Source organism: Propithecus coquereli, unplaced genomic scaffold (assembly GCF_000956105.1).
Source record: "Propithecus coquereli isolate 6110/MARCELLA unplaced genomic scaffold, Pcoq_1.0 Scaffold249, whole genome shotgun sequence".
Taxonomy (NCBI): domain Eukaryota; kingdom Metazoa; phylum Chordata; class Mammalia; order Primates; family Indriidae; genus Propithecus; species Propithecus coquereli.
In genome coordinates this window covers 4,763,384-4,785,781 of record NW_012148052.1, presented here as the reverse complement: position 1 = coordinate 4,785,781, position 22,398 = coordinate 4,763,384, and the positions used below count along the sequence as shown (strand labels likewise).

At 42.3% G+C, this 22,398-nt stretch overlaps 1 protein-coding gene across 1 annotated transcript in view; it reads right to left on the bottom strand.

The window, feature by feature from the left end:
- The window catches only part of INPP5B (inositol polyphosphate-5-phosphatase, 75kDa), a 48,639-nt gene that overhangs the window by 17,466 nt on the left and 8,775 nt on the right, over positions 1 to 22,398 (bottom strand). The window contains exons 2-10 of the mRNA XM_012646669.1: positions 10,988 to 11,084; positions 9,339 to 9,506; positions 8,319 to 8,420; positions 7,440 to 7,554; positions 6,964 to 7,080; positions 6,268 to 6,455; positions 4,371 to 4,482; positions 1,571 to 1,680; positions 281 to 416 (exon numbers count right to left, since the gene is read on the bottom strand). Of these exons, the coding sequence (XP_012502123.1) occupies positions 281 to 416; positions 1,571 to 1,680; positions 4,371 to 4,482; positions 6,268 to 6,455; positions 6,964 to 7,080; positions 7,440 to 7,554; positions 8,319 to 8,420; positions 9,339 to 9,475 (1,017 nt within the window). The 5' untranslated portion in view covers positions 9,476 to 9,506; positions 10,988 to 11,084. The remainder of the gene's footprint in view (positions 1 to 280; positions 417 to 1,570; positions 1,681 to 4,370; positions 4,483 to 6,267; positions 6,456 to 6,963; positions 7,081 to 7,439; positions 7,555 to 8,318; positions 8,421 to 9,338; positions 9,507 to 10,987; positions 11,085 to 22,398) is intronic.

Below are 22,398 nucleotides of genomic sequence, written 5' to 3'. Positions count from 1 at the left end.
ATCCTCTATGTTGTATACAGAATACTGACACATTCATTTGTAAATGCACAGAGAAAGATCTGGAAAGATACAGTTCAAAAAGCAAAAGTAAATTTCTATGTATGTAGAAAAATATAGAAGCATATCCAAACAATTATTAATTAAATTTAAACAAAATTGTTAAAAGGAGCTTCCTCACATTCAAGGAGAGAGGAGGAAACCAGAAAGACAACAAGTGGTCTTGGTTGTGAAAACCAATTCCCTACAGAATGATTACAACAGGTACCAGCTGCACACCTACCCCAATGTCAAACACTGAGCTGACGGGCTTGTGGTCACTGGTCTTGAGTGCCATGTGGCTCTGGTAACTCAGCTGAGTGATGTTTTTCCCTTTCCAGAGGATCCGGTCACACCAGGCAGGAGCACGACATTTCTCGCTGAAATGCAAAGTCCACACTGGGAGCACTGCTTGACTAGTGCCCTGGCTTGCACAGGGAATAATAAACCAGAACCTTTGTGTCCATGCAACCCGGTCACCTGGGACAGCAAGAGCGGTCTGGGCCCATCAAGGGATAACATATATCCTATGAGTAACATCTAAAGCAACTATGAAAGCTCAAAGCCAAAACACCATTCAGACTGATTCTCTGCTCTTTACCCTCCTATGAGGATTAGGAGAGCATGAAAATGGCACTCTGAGAGTAAGCACTCTACAGTCCTTAAAAGATGGTGATTGCCAACCATGGTGGCACATGCCTGTAGTCCCAGTTACTCAGGAGGCTGAAGCAGGAGGATCGCTTCAGCTCAGGAGTTTGAGACCAGCCTGGGCAACATAGTGACCCTCTGTCTCTAAAAAAATAAAAAATAAATAAATAAATAAAAAAGATGGTGGTTAAGAGAACAGGCTCTGAATTTCCACTTTCTGGGTTCAAATCCTGCCTCTACCACTTGCCTGCCTGGAGAATTGTTTAATTTTTCTATGTCTCAGTCCCCAATCTAATAAAATGAGAATAATAAATCACACTTAGCTCAACAGGTTGTTGAGGGTATTAAATGAGAAAATACAAGTAAAGTGTATGAAAGAGCATGTGGCACATGGTAAGCACGAATAAAAACAGTTAACTACTATGTAATGACCAAGGCCACGCTAAGTTAGTTGGAATCATCTCATTACCCGAGGCATAGCTAAAAAGTAAATCAATGTCAAAAATTATTATGTTAGCCGGGCGTGGTGGCGCATGCCTCTAGTCCCAGCTACTCAGGAGGCTAAGGAGGGAGGACCGCTTGAACCCAGGAGTTCAAGGTTGCAGTGAGTTATGATCACACCACTGCACTCTCACCCAGGCAAGAGATCAAGACCCTGTCTCAAAAAAAAAGAAAATTATTAAGACACAAAGGGTACAGCAGTCACAAAGAAAATATATGGGAAGACAGGCTGCTTAATGAATAGATACTGAGAGAAATGTTTGACCAAAGTACAAAACATGGGGGGAAAGTCACAGGAAATGTCTATTTTGTAGGTCCACAAGGGCAAGTGCTTCCCAGAATTTCTGGGCTTCCATTTGCTCAATCCCCTGAAGCAATGACTCACCTGGTATCCCAGTCATCAGAGCCGGTATCATACTTATAGGTAGGCTGGAATGTGAGCTCACCCTCTGTGAAGCCTTCAAAGACAGTCTTTGCAGCCACCTGAATTTTCAGCTATATAAAAGGATGGGAGAAAAAATATCTCAGAATAGAAAGGTCAAACTTTGAGTTAGCAGAGAAAAGAAAATCAATTTGGAATTCAAATCCTAACTCAAAGGGAAAGGCCCCACAAGAAAGCTATTCTATAAGATCTTGAGTTAAGTAATTCCTAGGAGGAGAAGTTGACCATTCCTTCACCTGTAAATAGTTTTTAAGGCTCTTTTATAAGAGCATACCTACACCCAAGGGGCCTGAGTACCATCTTACTGAGATGTCCCTAAGAGGACTAAGTACCACTCAACATAGTTTTTCCCTTTCAGGTATCAAACACTTCATCTGTGTAGCACAGTTGCTCCAAATATACACAAAGATAGAATTGTGTTGTCAAATTAGTTATGTGAACTGGGGGAAGCTCTGTGCCTTGGTTTGTTCATCTGTAAATTTTGGATTTATAATATTAATAGCATCTACCTCACAGGGTCATTAGAAAGATTAACTGTCAACTTAGAACAGTGCCTGACACATTATGAAAATAGCTAGCATCCTTCCTATTGTATTAATTTTAGGAGCTCTTTCCTGATCACGCTCTCAGCAAGAGATGAAAACCACAGGTGCTCCTGCCTCCTCCCTGGAGCACGAAACTTGGTACTGCATGGACTGGTAAAGGTCTGTCACCTCTAATACTGGAGACAGGGTCAGCTAGCCAGGAGATACCACTAGCCAAATTCCTGAAAATATGATTTTCTTTAAAAAAAAAAAACTATTAAATAAAAGACAATAGGATATAGTAAAAATTTAGGTATGAATGTAAACTGATGCTTCTTGAATGGATACATATAGACCTTTAACCCATTTGGAAAGCAGATAACACACAAAATGGGTAATACTACTTCAGGAAAGACCAGAAAAGAAGGCAAGTGAAGATGGGCATCAAACTACAAGGGAAACTAGAAAGCCTTAGTCAGAACCAGAAGGGACAGGGAAAGACTGGGTTACCCCTGACACTGGGATTAAGTAGAATGAAATTAATTTACCAATGAAAAGAGTTAAAGAGAAAAAAATGGGTCAATAAAGACATTATTCCAAAAAAAAAAAAAAACAGATATAACGAAGTTGAGACTCTTTTTCTTCAATTGATCTGCACTGGGGAAAAAAGTAATCGAAAGATTTAGACTAATGACAATACTAAGGTTATTAAAAGGGGGAGGATATAGACTAAAAAACAGACAGGACTTTAACATGCTGAATAACTCTGACCACAGGTTTGAAATCTGCTGAGAGGAGTAGCCAGAAGAAAGTCAGAGAGAAACAGATTTTGTCGCTCCATGAATTAGTATTAAACGTGTTTTGGGACAGGACTTGTCTTAAGAGTTTTACAGAGCTTTGCCCTAAAAGAATATGTGAACGTGTTGGTTTGCATTTCGAATGCTGTTACACTCGGAAGGGCATCTCTGAAAGGCAGTAGCCGCTGTGGCCCACGAGGCGCCCCGTTTCTCAGACCTAAAGAATTGGATTTGCTTTGTAAAGCACAAGTGAATCTGTTAAAAACCATAGGCTGAGAGCTGACAATGGAGTGCCCTCTGGAACAAACAGCTTCCGGGAAAGGACAGCTTCCCAAATGGCCAAAAGCAAAGCTTTTGTTTAAACCAGTCTAGACTACCTGTCTCCATTCACAATAACCTCATAAACATGGAGCTTACATATCTCTGTTTAACCCCTCTGGTTAAATGATAAACTTACCTTAGAATTTAGAGATTCACCTTTGAAAGACTTTGTAACCATTTGCTCACGTAAATAGAATTAGTTAAAGAATCCGTAGAACCCTTCTGTAAAAGCCTTTTGAAAATCTGTTAACCTGAGAGATACTACCTGTTGTTATGTAAATTTGTTACCCCTGACAATTGTTCACTATTTTCTTTAAGTTACCATGTAAGACCTCATTCGGGGCTTTTTGAGACCAACGGAGAGGTCCGAGCCCCCTGAGTTCCCGCTTTGCCTATAATCTTTATAAACTTATAAAACTATATCTTTGTCTCAGTGTATTCTTTTATTTCTTCCATTTTCCATTTCTCTCTATTATTTTCTTATCCCTTGCAACTCTACCAAAGGGACCCAGTTTTTTGCAGGGAACACTGGCCACATTCCCCGCAAGATTTGTCCCGTACCGTGAAAGGGCTAATGCTCTGAGAAAGAAATGCTAAGTCAAATGTGGTGAACGGCAGGTTACGGAACTGGTTCCTGTAGGAAGTGAAGAAAGTCACTTAGGAAGAGTTGTCACTCACACTGGAGGAGTCTGGCGAGGAGAAGGACAAAGGGAGCAGGGGGCTCATTCTAAAAACATCAAGTTAGCTTAAATATACCAAGTACTTTTTTTATGGAAGATTGATACCCTTTTAGCCCCAACTTCAGGCCTCTCGAATGAATGAATGAGAGAAAGTGAGAGAGTGAGAGAGAGAGAGAGAGAGAGAGAGAGAGAGAGAGAGCACTCACTCTTGCTCCTAAAGAAGACAAGGCGCCTCAGTAAAGAGCCGACGGGGAGATAACTAAGGAAGAGGGAAATGCAGGTGAAATGAAGAAATGACCGGACAACATCAGGGAAACTTTCCAAGCTGAGGAAGAAGAGGCTGAGAGTTTGGAAGCCAGCTTTTCTGTGCCCTCACAGTGGGTGGCAGCTGCCTGAAGAGGACACAGGTGGCCATCTGTACCTGATCATACGCATACAGGGTTTGAAAGGCCTTCTCTTCGATGAGCTTTTTCACTTTTTCCACATCCAGCTCTTCTATCCTGTAGTTGAGGTCCCCCAGCCACAAGATCACACTGTGAGGACAGAGCACAAAGGCAACAGGGTTTAGGAGGGACTTTAACCCACCCTGTCTGGGGGGCTTCTGACAGAAGGCCCCTGAGGCTCAGCCTCTTGGGAGCTGGGTGGGGAAGTGATTCAGCTGTTCAGGAAATTTTTTTTCTCTTGCCATTCCATTTAATACCCTAGCATGCTGCTTACTCAATTGTCTTGGTCCAAGTTCATTATAAATAGCCTTGAGTTCTCCTTGACTATTTTATTCTTGTATTGTTAGAAAGATAGTCTAGTAAGATCTAAAAGCAAGGCAATAGTTTACTCCATTCCTAGGAAGAGGCAAAAAAGATCAAGAATAGGAGTCATGCCAATCACCCAGGGACCCAAAATCAAATGATGCCATGATGCCGCCTCTACCTCTGTGTACACTGCAGTCCACAAAACACACTCTCAGCCTTTGTTTCTAGAACGGAGTTCCTCTGAAACAAAGCTCAACCTTTATAGTGGAGCCTCAATTTAACCACCACCGTATCATTGTGGTTGGCTCCTTTTGCACTCCTGGGCAGCATGACAGGTGTTTTACTACACCTGCTGCCTTGGGAAAAAGCTACTGAAGGCTCCCTGATGACATCACACATCTCATGAAGTCCAATACTTCTCTATCCAAAGCCACCAACCATGTCATTAGAGAGTCTACACAGCAGTATACACAATCCAAAATAAATGCACCCACAAGCTAAAAACAAACTAATATGTAAGCTGCGACCTCACAAACTAGGATGCTGCAGGTTCACCAGAATGGGAGAGCTCAGCTGTAAGACAGTCCCAACTAGGTGCCCTGGAGGAGAAAAGCCATCTTGTTGGCTTCTAGAACACCAGAAAGCTCTGGACAGTTCCACCGCAGCAGGCAGGATGACAGGTGTGACTCTGTTTACTCCCTGCAGACACCATGGCCTCAGTAGCTTCTTCTTTTTTATAAAAGAAGCGGCATAAGCTTCAGCTGTTATCATAAAGTGAAATTCTAAGGCTTTGAATTTAGACAAATAGGAAGTTTTGGAGATAAACGAAATAAAGAGAATAAACAAAAATTAGCACAAGATCCTCTAATTGCAACTAGAGCTTTGTAAAATAGAATTACGAGGAAAAAAAAAGACCAAGTGGAGGCAAACAAAATACAATCTAACTCTCAATTACACGTGCTCTGGAAAGAAGAGACATATAAAATCCTAAAACCTACTTCTAAAAGCTGGGTTTGAGATGCCCACTCTTTGGTTGCCTTCCTCAGAATATTGGATTGAGGCAGACCCATATTAAAACAAATCTTAAGCAGGATTTGGACTACAATATAGCTGTTAAGGGCTGTGTTGTCATTTCCCCTGCTTGAAATGAAGTTATTTCTTAACTGTTTTTTTTTTTTTATTCTCTTTTTTTTTATATTTTATGCCCTTGACCATCTTTGTCAGGCATATTTCCTGACTATACCTCTCTGCTTACTCCTCAGCAGCCAGGGATGCTTGGTCTCACACATGTGTTGATAAAACTAAATGTTGAGAAGAAATCAAATAAAATAAATCTTATACTTTTCCCAGGACACATGATGTTTGAGAAAGATTCTAGAGGTCTGCCAGATGGTAAGTTAGGAGGCTAAACATTTCTAAGAGATATAATCCACATGTAACTGAGAGCCGGCAGATACTACCACTCCAGCAGTGGGAAGCCGCCCCCAGGAGCCTCCCCAACAAAAGACAGAGCCCACCACTCTGTACAGCACACGTGGTGAACTGAACGGGTTCGAAGCCCAGACTCACTCGTGCCTGCTGATGGTGAGAGGGGGAAGGCTCGGGTCGACCTGACAAAACTGCATTCGAGAACAAATGTCTTTATAGTCCTGGTTCCTCCTCTCAAACTCTTCAGTGTGGGCTGCCAAGTGAGAGTTCACGACACAGATGCTGGTGTTGTGGAACTGGAACCTGATTGCCACGCCTCCTTTGTTACCCTATTAAAAGGATCCAAAAGAAATCTAATTCACAACCTAATTGTGTTAGTCATTTAAACCTACAGACTTCCAAAACGCTCTTTTCATTAAATCATAGGTAAACCATAGGTTCTCCCTTCTCCACACAAAGCTAAGCTCTTGCAGAACCTAAAAGCAGAACTTTAACAGCCTCAAAAAGAGGAGGAAATTGCAAACCTACTATTAGCACTCTTTGTTTTTCTTGGTGACCCAACATAGTTTCTGCAACATAGTTCATGGGTTAAGTGGGAGGCTCTAGTGTTCAGTGAATATGAGGACAGGTGCTAGCTGGACAAGTCAGCCAGCAATTTACTAAAATATGGATTTCTAAATAGTCTGCTCAATACAGCCCTGCGCGAGGGTGCAATTCATCTTGCGGTATTGGTACCCTCAGAGTGGGACACGTGCAGTTACTGCTTCATGAGAAGCTGTGTCAAAACCTTAGGGGTCAAGGTCCGCACCGTGCCAAACACACCAACCCAGGACTCACCATCCTCCCCATGATTCCTGTCCCCACAGTCTCAGCTTCCACTTCTGAGATATATGCTGCATGCTCCTGTTTGACATATAACAGCAGCATAATCCCAACTAGTCGGATGAGCTTCACCTGGAAAAGAGACAAACATTCAAGTCATGGCATTACATAGAATTGACAAACAGGAATAAACGTCCCAAAGGGAAAGTGGTCTGGAAGCTGGCTGAGATATTAATGCATCTTCTTCTCCATGCTGGAACATAAGGTAATCACCTGTTCAACTCACGAGCAGGCTCCATGATAACCTAGAAGCCTACAAGGGCTAAGGCCCTGTATCTTTCCCACCCAAAGGCACCCCTGCTGGAGGACCTGGGACTGAAAATAGAAGGATAATTATGACTGGCTTAAGATAAAGGTAACAGGTGAAAAAGTATCCCGGAATTTCCCTGTATGGCAACATAAAATTAAAAGGTCCCTGACTCCTCTCTCACCTTTGCATATTTGGCATCTGGATGAAGACCCTCTGATACAGCTTTAAACCACTCTTCCTCCTTTGGGGTATCATTAAAGAAAAAGGCTTCCTTACTCAGATCAAGCTCCTGGAACCTAATGGAGAAACAACCCATTAGATAGTAGAGAAAGGTAATGTAGAGACGACACATTCTCAGATTGGTTTAGGTATGTAATCCCCAGCTTTCTAGCTAAACTGCAGGACCCTCAGAAGGAAGAAAAATAAACACTCAGCGCCAAAGAACTAAACGCTAAGGAACTCACCAGATGCATTTGCAAACATTAGCCCACTTCCTCTTCAGGACTAGCGTATGAAGTAGTTGTCCCTATTGCATATCTGTGATCACTAGTTCACAAGCACCAAGCAGCAAAGGTCTGTATAAAGCCTAGGTCTATATAAATTCTAAATTCTAGCTCTTTGCAACATACCATACAGGCTTCCTTTGCTGCCTCTCCCCACTAATAGTGCTCAGTACAGTGGTGAGAGGATAGTAAGGGTGTGGGGGAAAAAAAAGACTAACCGATAGGACTTTCTTTAACCTTTCTTTCCTGGCAAAAGTGACAAAAAGTGTTGAATGTCTAAGCAATGAAATTCAGTTCAGGATGCACTGATTTTAACAGAGGGTTATGCTAAAAATTAAACATTGGCGTTTAAATGTCAAGCACAGGATTTAATAGCGCCGGACATTTGTTTACCGTGAGGAAGAACATCAAACAGAGGGGCAGCTGTTATTAGGTACGTGCTCATTCTTCGATTCCTTCACCTGCTGTGAACACTGAGCTACATATTCAAGTCCCTGTCCCTTCAATCCAGCTCTAGCTCTTGAGGATGGAGAGATGACTAGGAGAGAAGCACTCACCCTACACAATATACATCTGGGGCCTGGATACCGTGGCTCAGCCAGGGCCGGAGGCATTCCTTGGGGGACTGTCCATTCACATTGTATGTTCCCACAAAAAACCTGTCACCAATGAGAATCGATCAGTGACTCAGAAACACTATGGAGATGACAGGGGAAAGTATTTTATGCTGATTTATGGTGGTTTCAGTCTCTGTGGAGTGGCATTTTAAGACATAAGAAATGTCATATCTGACCTAGACCGGTGACTGCAGCACCAAGGGGTGACTTGCAGTCTGCCATATCTGCCGCTTTTGTGATAACAACTTCGAATGGTACAGGCCTACTCCGAACATTCCCACCTCCCTTAAGCAGCCATTATCAAGCCATCATCTACAAAATGATTCTTTACCCTGTGCATGGTACTGAAATGCATAAATGAAAAATACTTTGGTAATTATTTTTAGCAGGAAAGCAACACCAGTGTTCAAAAGGTTACTTCTTCACCATCATTCACTGTTTATATCCCTAGAAACAATGTTATCTTGTCTTACAGTCCTGATACAATGATTTTTAGAGATCTAGCAGAATCCTGCAACCTTTATTCATTTAGCTTTCAGTTACCTTGCCTAAAAAGATTACCAAACACCAACTAACTTCATTTTACTATCTTCATTTTAAATTACTGTCTTCAAAGGCCCAAAATGACCAAGGGCGTGTAAATCCTCAGAGGGATACACAACAATCAGGATATCGCTCCTTCTTGTATATCCATTTGTCTCTGCAAATATTTCTGTAACTGTTTGCAAGTTTGTGTCACTCTCAATATCCCACCCCTGCCAGAGTGCCTGCCCAGGAAAGGAATAGAATAGATGCCTGTTAATGATGAGTGAACGGAATCACTCATTCTGAAAATGAGGGGAGAAATTCTATAGAATAATTTGCTTCCAAACCCAGGGTATGGGGTGGGGGGAGTGCTTAAATCCTAGAGAACTGAAAGATCATTTTGCTTTGAAAACAGTCTAAGACCCAGTTAGCTACCTGAAGTTCTGGATATAGGTATAATCCTCTTCTTTCTGTACTAGATGTGATTTCACAATAGTATCTCGCAGTCCAAACTTTTGCATTGATAAAATATGAGCCTTGTCTGATACTGTGATAGTGGAGGAACGAACCATGTCAGTAATTTCAGACTTGGATTTAGTCTGTCTGGAAAAACAGAAACATTTTTTTTCGTATGTTGATGAGTCCTCCACGGCAAAATAAACAAATACAAAGCTAGAAAGTTCCCAGACACACAAGCATTTGAGTCACAGAAGACTAAAGGAGACCAAAGTAAAATTTGTTTACTAAAACAACACTATTTCTATGTGAGATTAAATGAATTTATATGTTGCTAATTACATAGTATACTGGTCCAGAGATTTTTCTGATAATAGATTGACAGACTCTCACACCAGAAGGGGACGTTGAAGATAATTAATATAATTTCTTCATTTTCAAATGAGAAAAATGAAGCTCAGCATTTTCAAAGATTTGTCCAGCTGGATGGTGGCAGAGTATGAGATTAGAACACAGAATTCATGGACAAAAGCAAAGGAAAAAAAACTAAAGCAAAAAAACTCAGTCCTGATACGGCTCTTTCTGGACCTTAGTGACGCATGGAACAAGACTATGCTACCCTCCAGGTCCTTTGCCTTAGCAATTCTACTTCCATATCTCTATTTCATCGGAATAATCCAAAATAAAAATGCAATGAAATTTTATATTTCATTATTATTTGTGTAGTACTGTATTTATAGTCATTCTACGAATCATTCAAATGCCAACTTAAGCAAAATTTGACAAATTTACCTAACAGAACCCTATATAACAGCTCAAGAAACATTTTTTGAAAGTTACTTAATGAACTAAGAATAATAGATGTAGCTACACTTAAAGTTTTCAAAGATTGTTCATTGCTGCTTACGTGCATAATTAAAATATGGACGCGAATAAGAAAGTGAAGTTTTTGTTTTTGTTTTCTTTTTAGAGACAGGGTCTCGCTTTGTTGCCTGGGCTAGAGTACAGTGGGGCAACCATAGCTCATTGCAACCTTGAACTCCTGGGCTCAAGTGATTGATCCTCCTGCCTCAGCCTCCCGAGTAGCTGGGACTACAGGCGTGCACCACCATGCCCAGCCAGAAAGTGAAATTTTGACAATTCTGGTTACCATCAGTAGGAGGCACTGGAGTACAGACTAAATATAACAACACCACATCAGGAAAAAAGGAAAAGAGTAAATAAAAAAGAGGAAAATAAGTATCTTCAGTCAGGAACTCTAAAAGAATGAAAGGGAGAAGTCGAATGTTTCTAATCTACATTTCAAAGGCAAGGTGAGACTGCCAGTTTCAAATCCTTGCTAGTTCTCGGATGTTGGGTGAGTCATATAACTTCTCATCACCTGAGTTTCCTTAGCTGTAAAACAGAAAAAATTACCTACCTCTTAGGTTAAAATAAGATAATCCATGTAAGAACATGGCGCCTGGCATACACTGTAAGGACTCAATAAACATCAGGCAATGTTAAGAACATTCCCTAGGCCAGCCACCCTGGGACAACTCATACTATGCACAGTAATGGTCTCAGGTCTATGAGGAGGAAATCCTCAGTCAGTCCTAAGAGATACAATGAAGGGAGAGTTGCATTACCTTGTGAGCAAGTTTTCTGGTTTATCCTGACCCCTGGAGCTTGGATCCACAAGCAGGCCTTTCCCATTTGGCCTTGAATTGTCACAGTTGGAACCACCTAAAGAGAGGGGGAAGGAATTAAAACATACTTACATATGCTTTAATATATAGAGCACAGCTCCTCAATCTGTAGTCTGGGAATTATTGGTAGTCCACATACTGCTTTGAAGCACAGGAAAGGGCTATGCTGGTGCCTGGGTGAAGTCAGAGCATACACAGAGGAGAAAAAAAGTATTTCATCTGGATGTTTTTATTGCTGAAAACATAGCTATTCTAGCTAGTCTAACTCCCTTTTTCCAGAGACATTGTACATTATAGAAAATATAAAACTATGAAATCCGAAAACCTAAGTTTTATCACCTGCTTTACCATTTATTGGCCTTCTGACTTTGGGCAAGCCTTCTAATCTTGCTTAATCTCAGTAATTTGACCTGTCCTGCTTTCTTCACAGCTTTACTGTAGGATCGAATGAGTTGACATGTGGGTGGGCACTTTAAAAGCCACATAACATATAAAATAGAAGATAGTGATCTTGTTACCTTCTACTGCAAGTGAGACTTTCTCCAAAGAGGAGAAAGGCAAGGGTCAGAGATCTAAAATTGGAAAGCGTCTTAAGTGCTCTAGGGAACGTCATTGTAAACAAATTGCCTTGAAAACCAAAGACCCAAGGACTCTCAAAAAAGAAATGAAAGTTGTTAATCCAAGATAAACTTGAAAATGAAAATTAATCTGCCAATAGCTCCTCTGCGCCTTAAAAGTCAAATTTCTTGTCAACAGGGAACATGAAGAGGCCACAGAGAGATATGACTCCAATACCCAAGTTACAGGAAGGAGCTCTGGAGGCATGAAACATCACCAAAGAATTTTGCTGACAACTATTACTAAACATGGAATTCTCAACCATGCTTTTCACACGAACTACAAAAAACAAACAAACTTTTCAAAAAAAGGAAACAATCATTTGGAACATGAAAACAATCACACTTCAATGCCTCCTATCAATCACCAAGTGCCACAGACCGAATATTTATGTCCCCCGCCAAAATTCCTATGTTGAAATCCTAACCCCCAAGGTAATGCACTAGGAGGTGGGGCCTTTGGGAGGTGTTTAGGTCACAGAGGAGCCCTCATGATTTGGATCAGTGCCCTTATAAAGGGCTAAAGAAACCAGAGTTCCCCCTTCCACCACGTAAGAACACATCGAAAAGACAGCTGTCTGTAAACCAGGAAGTGGACCCTCACCAGACACTGAAACTCTCAGCACCCTTGCTCTTGAACTCCTAGCCTCCAGAACTATGAAAAATAAATCTCTGTTGTTTATAAGACACCAGTCTACAGTATTTTGTTATAGTATCTGAATGAACTAAGACACCAAAGCCTTTCAATTTTGCTTCCCAAATGCTCCCAAGTCAATTTATTCCTATCCCCAATGTCACTATACTAGTCCAGGTTACCAACATCTCCCTTGAGTGACTACAAAAGCCTCAACTAGTCCTCCTGCCTCTTTTCTCACCCCACTCTCTCCAACTCAATGTCTACATTGTGGCCAGAGGATTTTCTGAAAAAGTAAATCTGATCACGTCACTTTAAATCTTTTAAAGGCTCCCCACTGGATAAACCCAAATCCCTTCCTATAGCTGCCTAGGCTCTTGCCAGTCTGGACCTTGCCCACCTCTTTAGCCACATCACTCACCACAGTGCTCTGGCCCCCGCCTCCTTGATGCCATGCTCTAAGTATTAATATATTACCGTTATTGCAGCTGTACAAAGATCCCATCAGAAACTGACTTCCCTCTTCCTCACTCTGCTTTATACGGCTAACTCCTGCCTATCCTGTGCCAGGGGTCAGCAAACTTTTTCTACAAGGGGCCAGAGAGCAAATGTCCTAGGCTTTGCAAGGCCATACAGTCTGTGTTGCAACTATTCAACTCTGCCAGTGCAAAAGCAGCCACGAGCATGCATGGCTGCACTGCAATGAAGTTTTATTTATAGACACTAAAATTTTAAATATCATATAATTTTCATATATCACAGCTACTATTCTCTTTTGAGTCTTTTCAAACATTTAAAAATGTAAAAACCGGCCGGGCACGGTGGCTCACGCCTGTAATCCTAGCATTCCGGGAGGCCGAGGCGAGCGGATTGTTTGAGCTCAGGAGTTCAAAACCAGCCTGAGCAAGAGCGAGACCCCGTCTCTACTAAAAATAGAAAGAAATTAATCGGACAACTAAAAATATATAGAAAAAAAAAATTAGCCGGGTATGGTGGCGCATGCCTGTAGTCCCAGCTACTCAGGAGGCTGAGGCAGGAGGATCGCTTGAGCCCAGGAGTTTGAGGTTGCTGTGAGCTGGGATGATGCCATGGCACTCTAGCGTGGGCAACACAGTGAGACTCTGTCTCAAAAAAAAAAAAAAAAAAATGTAAAAACCACTCTTGGCTCATGAGCTGTACCAAAGCAGGTGGCTGACTGAGTTTGGCCTATGGACTGGAGTGAGCTAACTCCTGCTGTAAGCCACATTATAGAGGTCATTCCTTCCAAAAAGCTTTCTCTGAGCCCCCGTAGCTGATGAGATGCCCTGACACAGCTTCCTGTACTTCTCCCATTGCAGCCTTGATTGCTGTGTATTGTAACTGTTTTTTCTCCCCAGTTAGTCTGTAAGCTTATTGAGAATGAGACGTCTCATTTATTCATCACTATGTCCCCATCATCATAACACCGCTCAGCACAGTATTAGCAGTACAATCACTCAACAATTCAGTAGAAAATACTAGATGAACCTGAGCCCCTTATGTGCCTTATATGAATACATAATATCCAAGTTCAAGTCTATAGCACTCTTTTGGAACATCTGAAGTAATCTTCCCATTGTCTCCAGCATACAACAAAAATAAGAAAGGGGAGAACTAGAATAGGTTGTGTCTAGAGTTCTACTACCCCATGGTTACTTAATAATTATTATTTCTGGAAACCAAATCTTCAACTGGATTCTGCTTCTCTTGTTTTGCTTTCACTAAGCTATGAAGCTTAGAGAACTAAGGTATTTGAAAAAAAAAAAAGTGACAATACCAATTGCTGACAAGGATGCGAAGCAACAGTAATTCTCATTAATTGATCACAAGAATGGAAAATGGTATAGCCACTTTGGAAACGGTTTTGGCAGTTTCTCATAAAACTAAACAGTCTTACCATATGATCCAGCATTCCTAAGTATGTATTGATTTGAAAATTTATGTTCACGTAAAAACCTATATGTAAATGTTTACAGTAACTTGATGTATAATTGCCAAAAACTGGAAGCAACCAAGATGTCTTTTAATAGGTGAATGGATAAACGCACTGTGGTACATCCATCTAATGAAATATTACTCAGCAATAAAAAGGAACAAGTTATCAAGCCATAAAAAGACATGAATGAATCTTAAATGTGTACTGCAAAGTGAAAGAAGTCAGTCTGAAAAGACCACATCCTACATGATTCCAATTATACAACATTCTGGATAAGGCAAAACTATAGAAATGTAAACACATCAGTGGTTGCCAGGAGTTCTGGCGCTGGGGTTAATTTGGTGATGCACAGGAGACTTTTTAGGGCAGTGAAACTATGTGGGAAGAAACTGTAATGGTGGATACATGACACTATTCATGAGTTCCAAAACCCACAGAAATTTATAGCACAAAGAAAGGACCTTAATATATGCAAATTTCAAAAAATCATTTAGGAGATCAAGGGATCCCAGGGTAAAATGTAGAAAATGACAAAAGAGTCTATCACAAATATATGAAACAACCTCACTAAAGGGGGTATGGGAATCTAAAACTTTTAAAATTTAAATTTTTATTTAAAAAAAATGCACATTGGAGACGGAAATCAAAACTCTTTGAAAGGCTTATCTAGTCTCTGCCTCGTCTCCCATTCTCTTCTTAACCCTCTGCAATCAGGCCTCGTCTCCACCACTCCACGGCAACTGCTGTGTTAACGTTAGGGACCAACTTCCCACGGCCAAACTTCTTCAATGCTCAGCTTTCAGCTAAGTCCACTTCCACCTCTTTGGTTGGTCTCGATAGATGGTTCTTCCCTCCTTTGGCAAATAGTTTCTATAGTTCTCCACACCTGAATGACCCCAGACAGAGTCCTGGGATAAGGTTCTTATCTCAAGATCTCATTTTGTCTCATAGGTGTAAAAACCACCTAGATGCTGATTACTCTCAAATTTCCATCTCCAGCCTGGACCTTCCACCTGGGCTCCAGATTCCTTGCTCCTGCTTCTCTGCTTGGTCATCCTCAGCCCAGTAAATAGCACATCATCCAACCAGCTGCTCAGAATAAACACCTTGACTCAGGACTCACCCCTGACTCCTCCCCACCCCACACCCATATCTAATTCATCTGCAACTCAAGCAAGCTCTACCTAAAAATAAAAAAAAAAACAGAAGTTCTCACCAACACTACAGCACTATAGCAGCAGCTTCCTAACTGCTTTTTGTGCTTAGCGTACAGTCCTACAGTTAGGTTTCCATAGAGCAGCCAGAATGAATTTGGGGGGAAAAGAAAAGTACATCAGAGTATCAGATGAAGTAACTTCCCTGCTTAAAATATTCAAATAGATTCCCATCACGCTTTCACATTCAGAATAAAATCCAGCCCCCTAAACAAAGTTAATAAGGGCCTACCTGACCTGGCCCCTGATGCCTCTCCAACCTCACCGGCCATGCTCCACCTCACTCAGTCGGACCCTGCCACGCTTCCTTTTTGGCTGTTCCTAGAGCATGTCAAGCTCATTCCCAACTCAGGGCCTTTGCTCTTGCTGGTCCCTCTGCCTGGCGTGCTTTTCCTCCAGATCTCCACACTGCCCACTCCTTCACTTCGCCCAGGCCTCCGTCCAAATGTCAGAAGCTCTCTCTGATGCCCCAAATAACAGTCAGAGGCCCCACCACTCTGCGTCACTCTACCCCCTTATTCCAGAGGCTCCTAAACGTGCTGAGCTCACCGCGCTCTACTGTCTAAATAATTTTCTCAAGGCACCTGTAGGCCAAAAGAAACACCTAACAGTTCTACTTAAGTAGTTAGGGCCAAATAAATTAATAAGTATTTAAGCCCTAACAATTTAGTAGCAGTTTGAATAAAATAATACACATAAAGAAAAAACATTTCCATTTAATCTTAACCACAATTACCAACGAGATGTGTTATACCTGTTGGGTACTGCACAACTTCTCAAATGTTGGAATCAGGTTAGACACCAAACACAAATTTCCACAGTGATTTTTGCACAGCACTTTGTTTTTAATCACAGCAGCCACCAAAACCCAGCTTTCCGAAGATATGTCATCAAAAGGAATGCAGCACCATGTAAAGTTGAAACTATGAACTACCTTGAGCCAGAAGTGCATCTGGTGTTCCAACAGATTTCTGTGTTTACCTTGAAAATGTTAAATCTCCTACAGTATTCCTGTGAGTGTCACTGCAGAGCCCAGGGTAACTTGGCACATAGTTTGGGAGCCACACCACTGCTTTTCTAAAAAAATTTCCCCCTTAGCACTAATAGCATTTAATATGAAATCTTATATTTACTCATTATTATTGGATGCCATTCCTACTAAAATGTAAGCTCTGCTGGGTGTGGTGGCTCATGCCTGTAAAAACAGCACTTTGGGAGGCTGAGGCAGGAGGATCACTTGTGGCCAGAAGTTCGAGACCAGCCCGGACAACGTAGTGAGATCCTGTCGCTACAAAAAATTTGAAAATTAGCCAGGTATGGTGGTGTATACCTACCGCCCCAGCTACTTTGGAGGCTGAGGTAGGAGGATCTCTTGAGCCCAGAGGTTTGAGGCTGCAGTGATCATGCCATTTCACTCCAACCTGGGCAACAAAGCAAGACCCTGTTTCAGAAAAAGTAATTTCTATGAGGCAGGGACTCGGTATTCTTTATGCTACTTCCCTGAGATGTAGAACACTGCCAGGTACCAGAAGGTACTCAATGTGTTAAGCGCAGCAAAGTATCAGGAAATTTGATGTCCAGCTCTACCATTACCTTCCTGTGTGACTTCCTCTCTTTGGGTCTAATTTCTTCATCTCTATAGTAGAGACTTTAGTATAAATATGTAATGAGGCTTTAATATGCAAAGGCACCTGTACTTTTTAAACTAAGGAGTCATGATTAAGTGCTGCTTCAGCATGTCAGTACTTCCCTATAGACTCCATCAGGATTTTGCTTCTTTGGGTACTTCCTAACAGCCTGGCTGAAAGGACACCTCCTGCGGACCAGCAGGTTTGTCCCTGTGGATTCCGCTCACAGCCAGGGGCGGGTAGTGTACTAGTGGGAAAACAGCCGTGCTGACATATATCTTGTCCATGTTCTCACATGGGGTCTCTCTCTGGACTTAGTTCAGCAAGGACTGGAACATCTTCATTCATGACTCTACTTATGGAAACTTTAAGGCATGATGTGGGGGATTTCCAGCCACAGGGCAGTCTTCTCGGAATCTCTTCTCTCCAGAGGCTCGCACGGAAGCTGGCTGTCAGCAGCTCTCTACCAGATTTGCCATTACACAGCCCACAGTTCCCTCTCTGGCCACAGCTTCCTGTCCTTTCTCCGCTACTGCTTCCCTACTCCCACTAGGCCCTTTTTCCAACCTCAGACCTCCAATCCTTTAGGTGACAACAGGGATTTTTCCTTTCTTCCCACATTTGCTCACCAAGGCTAAGAATCCTCTCTCCTAAATTTTATACCTGACCCTCTTCTCTGTCCCTACTGCCATGCATTAGTTTATTAGGCCCTTGATATTTCTAGAAAGCCCACTTAGTGATTTCCCTGCCTGCATTCTGCCAACACCTAGAAGAAAACACAAATCTGAGCAGGTCATTCCTGTGCATAAAATCCCTCAATAACTGACATCACTTTTGGAATAAAACCCAAACCTCTGAGTATTGCACACAAAGACGTTTATAAATAGGCTCAGTCTACCTCCCCACCCCCGTTTCCCATGCCCACTCCAAACTCCCTGCTCCCACCTCCCAATCCAGTCACGCCAAAACTATTTATCTTTTTAGACGTTACCTCCTCAGCCCACCCCTGCTCCTAGGTATATCCTAACCACCTCCCAGTTCCACCTCCATGTTGTGAACGACAAACTCATCCTTCTGCTCAGGGCTGGGCGCGGTGGCTCACGCCTGTAATCCCAGCACTCTGGGAGGCCGAGGCGGGGGGATCGTTTGAGCTCAGGAGTTCAAGACCAGCCTGAGCAAGAGCGAGACTCCGTCTCTACTAAAAAATAGAAAGAAATTAGCTGGACAACTAAAAATATATAGAAAAAAATTAGCCAGGCATGGTGGCATATGCCTGTAGTCCCAGCTACTCAGGAGGCTGAGGCAGGAGGATCACTTGAGGCCAAGAGTTTGAGGTTGCTGTGAGGTAGGCTGATGCCACAGCACTCTAGCCCGGGCAACAGAGTGAGACTCTGTCTCAAAAAAAAAAAAAAAAAAAAGATTCATCAGCTCAGGAGTCATCTCCTCCAAAAAGCCTTCTCTGGCCCTCTCCTTATATGCTCACACAACATAGTGTTTACCTCTATCAAGGTGTTTATCATAATGGAACCGCAACTGGGTTTAACTGTTCTTATTTGTCTTACTTCTTCAGCTAGGTCACAAGCTTCCTGGGAGCAGGGACTGATGTTTTTCTCTGTGGCCCCAGCTTGCCATAATACATGGCTCACACTAGGCAGTCAAATCCTGAACAAATAGCCTCGGAGCACAGACTAAGCTCAGTGTGATTCTTGCTGACCACCTTTCATGCTACAGTTGAAACAGTTTCCCAGTAAGAGCCTACCTAGAAGGCAAACCATAGTAATAACTGCAGCTTGATCTGGATGTGCAAGTGTTTTATTTTTCTTGCAAATCCTGTACTTTGCACTGCACATCTTTCAGAACCAAAACCCCTCTCACACACCTCACTATCTCTTATCTGAAACACTTTAGGCCAAGTGTATTTTAGAATTCAGAATCTGGAGGATTTTAGAGAGATAACACAATACCTATACCAAATGTTATATAACAACCCCAGCAGAGTCTGAGGTAACACCCAGTAATCAAACCCTTTTTTATTTCCACAGTATAACTTATGAATAGTAACACAGTGGGATAAACAAAGCCTATAAATAGTCTCATGTCAGTTCAAGCAAGTCTTATTGCCAAATGGAGCTTGGGCCAAATTTACAAGAAATTTTTTTTTTAGCCTTTAGAGCTTTCAGGACTTCAGAATTGCCCATAAGGGATTGAGGATGATAGTCATGAGCACGGCCTGACATATCTATATGTATTAGAAAGGACTGGAGTATATGTGTACGTACATATATGACATGTTTATAAACATACACACATACTGCATTTACACAGACACATACATATGTACATAGAAAGTCTGGCAGAGTATACACCAAAATGTTAACGGTATCATTTCTCAGTGGTAGGGTTTTTTTTTTTTTTTTGCTTGTATGTACTTTCAAAGTTAGCAAAAATAACGTGTTTTTCTGTGTTTTATACACACACACACACCAGCTTTGGATTCAAATATTTAGGTTCTATTTCTGGCCCTGCTTCTTACCAGCTGTGTGACCTTGAGCAAGTTATCTAATGTCTTGAAGCTTCCACTTCCTCAACTGAACAAAAATAACAGTATCTGCCTCATATGGTTGCTATCTTCTTTTCCCATGGTCAGCTGGAGGCTACCCTTCATTGCATGACCAAAAAGTGCCCTAGAAGCCAAACCAGACTTGTTGAAGGCCCAGCCCTACAAAACAAAGATAGGAGGCAAGGCCTCAATTTCAATGTCATATAGCCTGGCCTACCACGGACTTCAGGTCTGGGCTTTTTCTAAAACATGACATTATACAAGGAAAAAAGTAAACTCAAACCAAAATCGAAACATCCCCTTTCTTTTGAGAATTGTCTGAGAGGCCGCAACATTATTTTTTCATTTGATTGCTCCTTCTATCTCCTTGTTTTGCTCTGTTTCCTCCTCTAGGCCCCCAAGTTATTTGTAGGCACTCCCCAAGGCCTAGACCAGTGCTGCCCAATAGAATTTTTTTGATGATGGAAATATTCTATAACTGCACCATCTCATACAGTAGCCACTAGCCACACTTGAACATTTAAAATGTGGCTTGAGCAAATGAGAAACTGAATTGATTAGATTTTACCTAAATTAAATTTGAATAAGCACATATGGCTAGTGCCTACCATATTGGACAGTGCAGCTCTAGACCGTGTTCTTCTTCCTCTACAAGCAGAACCACCACTGTCACAGTTGATTGTAAACATAGCTGTCCAGCCCTGCTAGGCCCCTCTACTGTCTGTTGGGCATTTCCATAAGACGTTTTGTACAGTGTGTCCCAGGTAAAACCGTGGCCTACTTCTGGGCCCTTTTCCAGAGTTCTCCCCATCAGCCAGGGATGCCATGCTGCCATCTACTCACTTCTCTCCTTGGGCCCCAGAGAGTCAGTCATCCAGCTCCTCATTCTCATGGCTGCCTTCCTCCAGGCCATCACTCTTCACTTGTGACCTCAAGAGTCTCCCAACTAAGAGATTCTCCCACTTCTTCTCCCTATCCTATCTGGTTTCTGGACTTGGCTCTAAAACTCTCAGTGTTACACCACAGCCTGCAGGTGAAGGCCCAAACTGGTTCAACTGGCATCTGAGGCCCTTTGCATATGGACTCTACTTACTCTCATCAATCCTTCACCCAAAGACAGCCCAATCTAAAAAGACAGGCTTCCCATGCATGCCACCCTCATTCCTGCCCTCACAAGAGGTCCCTCCCGTTTTCTGGCCACCTCTCCTCCAGAGCCCAGTCTCCACCCCGACCTCCCCCTTCACGAAGCCCTTCCTAGCCACCCCAGTCCAGGCCTCAGTACTCATTCCTCTGAATTCTGAGAGTGTTCTTCTCTATATAACTTGTTTGGCACTTCAAGAGACATTAGAGTATTCTAGAAAATGCCTTGGGCTTTGTAATAAAATAGAGCTGGCTGTTTTACTGGCTCCACCCATCACCTCAAATGAAACCTCAAGCAAATTACTTAATTTGGTTCCTCATTTGTAAAATGGAGGTAATGGTAGCACACTTACAGAGAAGCCAAAAGGATAAACGAATACAATCTATACAGGTCAAGAACCTAGTACAGTGCCTGGTACACAGCAGACATTCAGGAACTGTTTGTTCTTTTCCCTCTCCTTCCCCACCCCTTCTCCCCCTCTGTTTTCATAATACTGACTACCTTGTATTGAGTGCCCTCTCACAGCTAGGTACTGTGCTAAGTGCTTCATGTACTGTGTCTGATTACTGGCTTCCTTTTACAAGTAAAGATATTGAGGCACAGAGCAAACACACCCAAAGACACAGAGCCAGTAAGTAGAGCAGTTGACATTAAAACCCAGATCTGCTTGACTCTGAAGCCTCACAGTCTCCCCTTTGCAAACAGGAACACAAGACCATCAGTGAAACCGTAAACTCTCAGGAGTAAGTACTATGTGAGTAGAAGGGTTAAACCGGTTTGGACAACAAAGTAAAAATACCATCATGTTTCTACAGGATGTGTGGGTGTGCACCTGTCACTGCTGGGTGGAGATCATGTCCTATCCTTCCTGAGCATCTACTAGACAGGTCTAATAGGAGGTGCCCCTTCCTATCTTCTCAGTCACCAGCCTTTGCATTTCATTTCCAACACACTGGAAGAACCTGTAAAACCATGTAAGCAAAATAGCTGCAAACTATGTGCTCCAAGATACCTGACATTTCAAACTGGCAGGATGAAGTGGGTTGGTTGAGCTTACCAGGGACACCATGCTGCGCATGCACCACCAGGGGGCCGTTCCAAGGGCTCTCTCAGTCTAAGACAAAGCCACACATACTAACAAGGAATGTGTTCAACTCATGGGAAGATAAACCAATCTAGATCCAACTACCCAGAATTCAAGTCAGGCTGTGTTGATGATGACAATGAGAGTAATATTCTCGTGAATAATATTAATAGTAGATACTTAATACTTATTACATGTTAATCACTTCACATATCTTTTATCCTCACAACTACTCTGTGAGGTAGGTGCTATTATTATGTTCCTATTACAGAAGATAAACACAGAGAAGCGGCCGGGCACGGTGGCTCACGCCTGTAATCCTAGCTCTCTGGGAGGCTGAGGTGGGCGGATTGTTTGAGCTCAGGAGTTCGAGACCAATCTGAGCAAGAGCGAGACCCCGTCTCTACTAAAAATAGAAAGAAATTAATTGGACGACTAAAAATATATAGAAAAAATTAGCCGGGCATGGTGGCGCATGCCTGTAGTCCCAGCTACTCGGGAGGCTGAGGCAGGAGGATC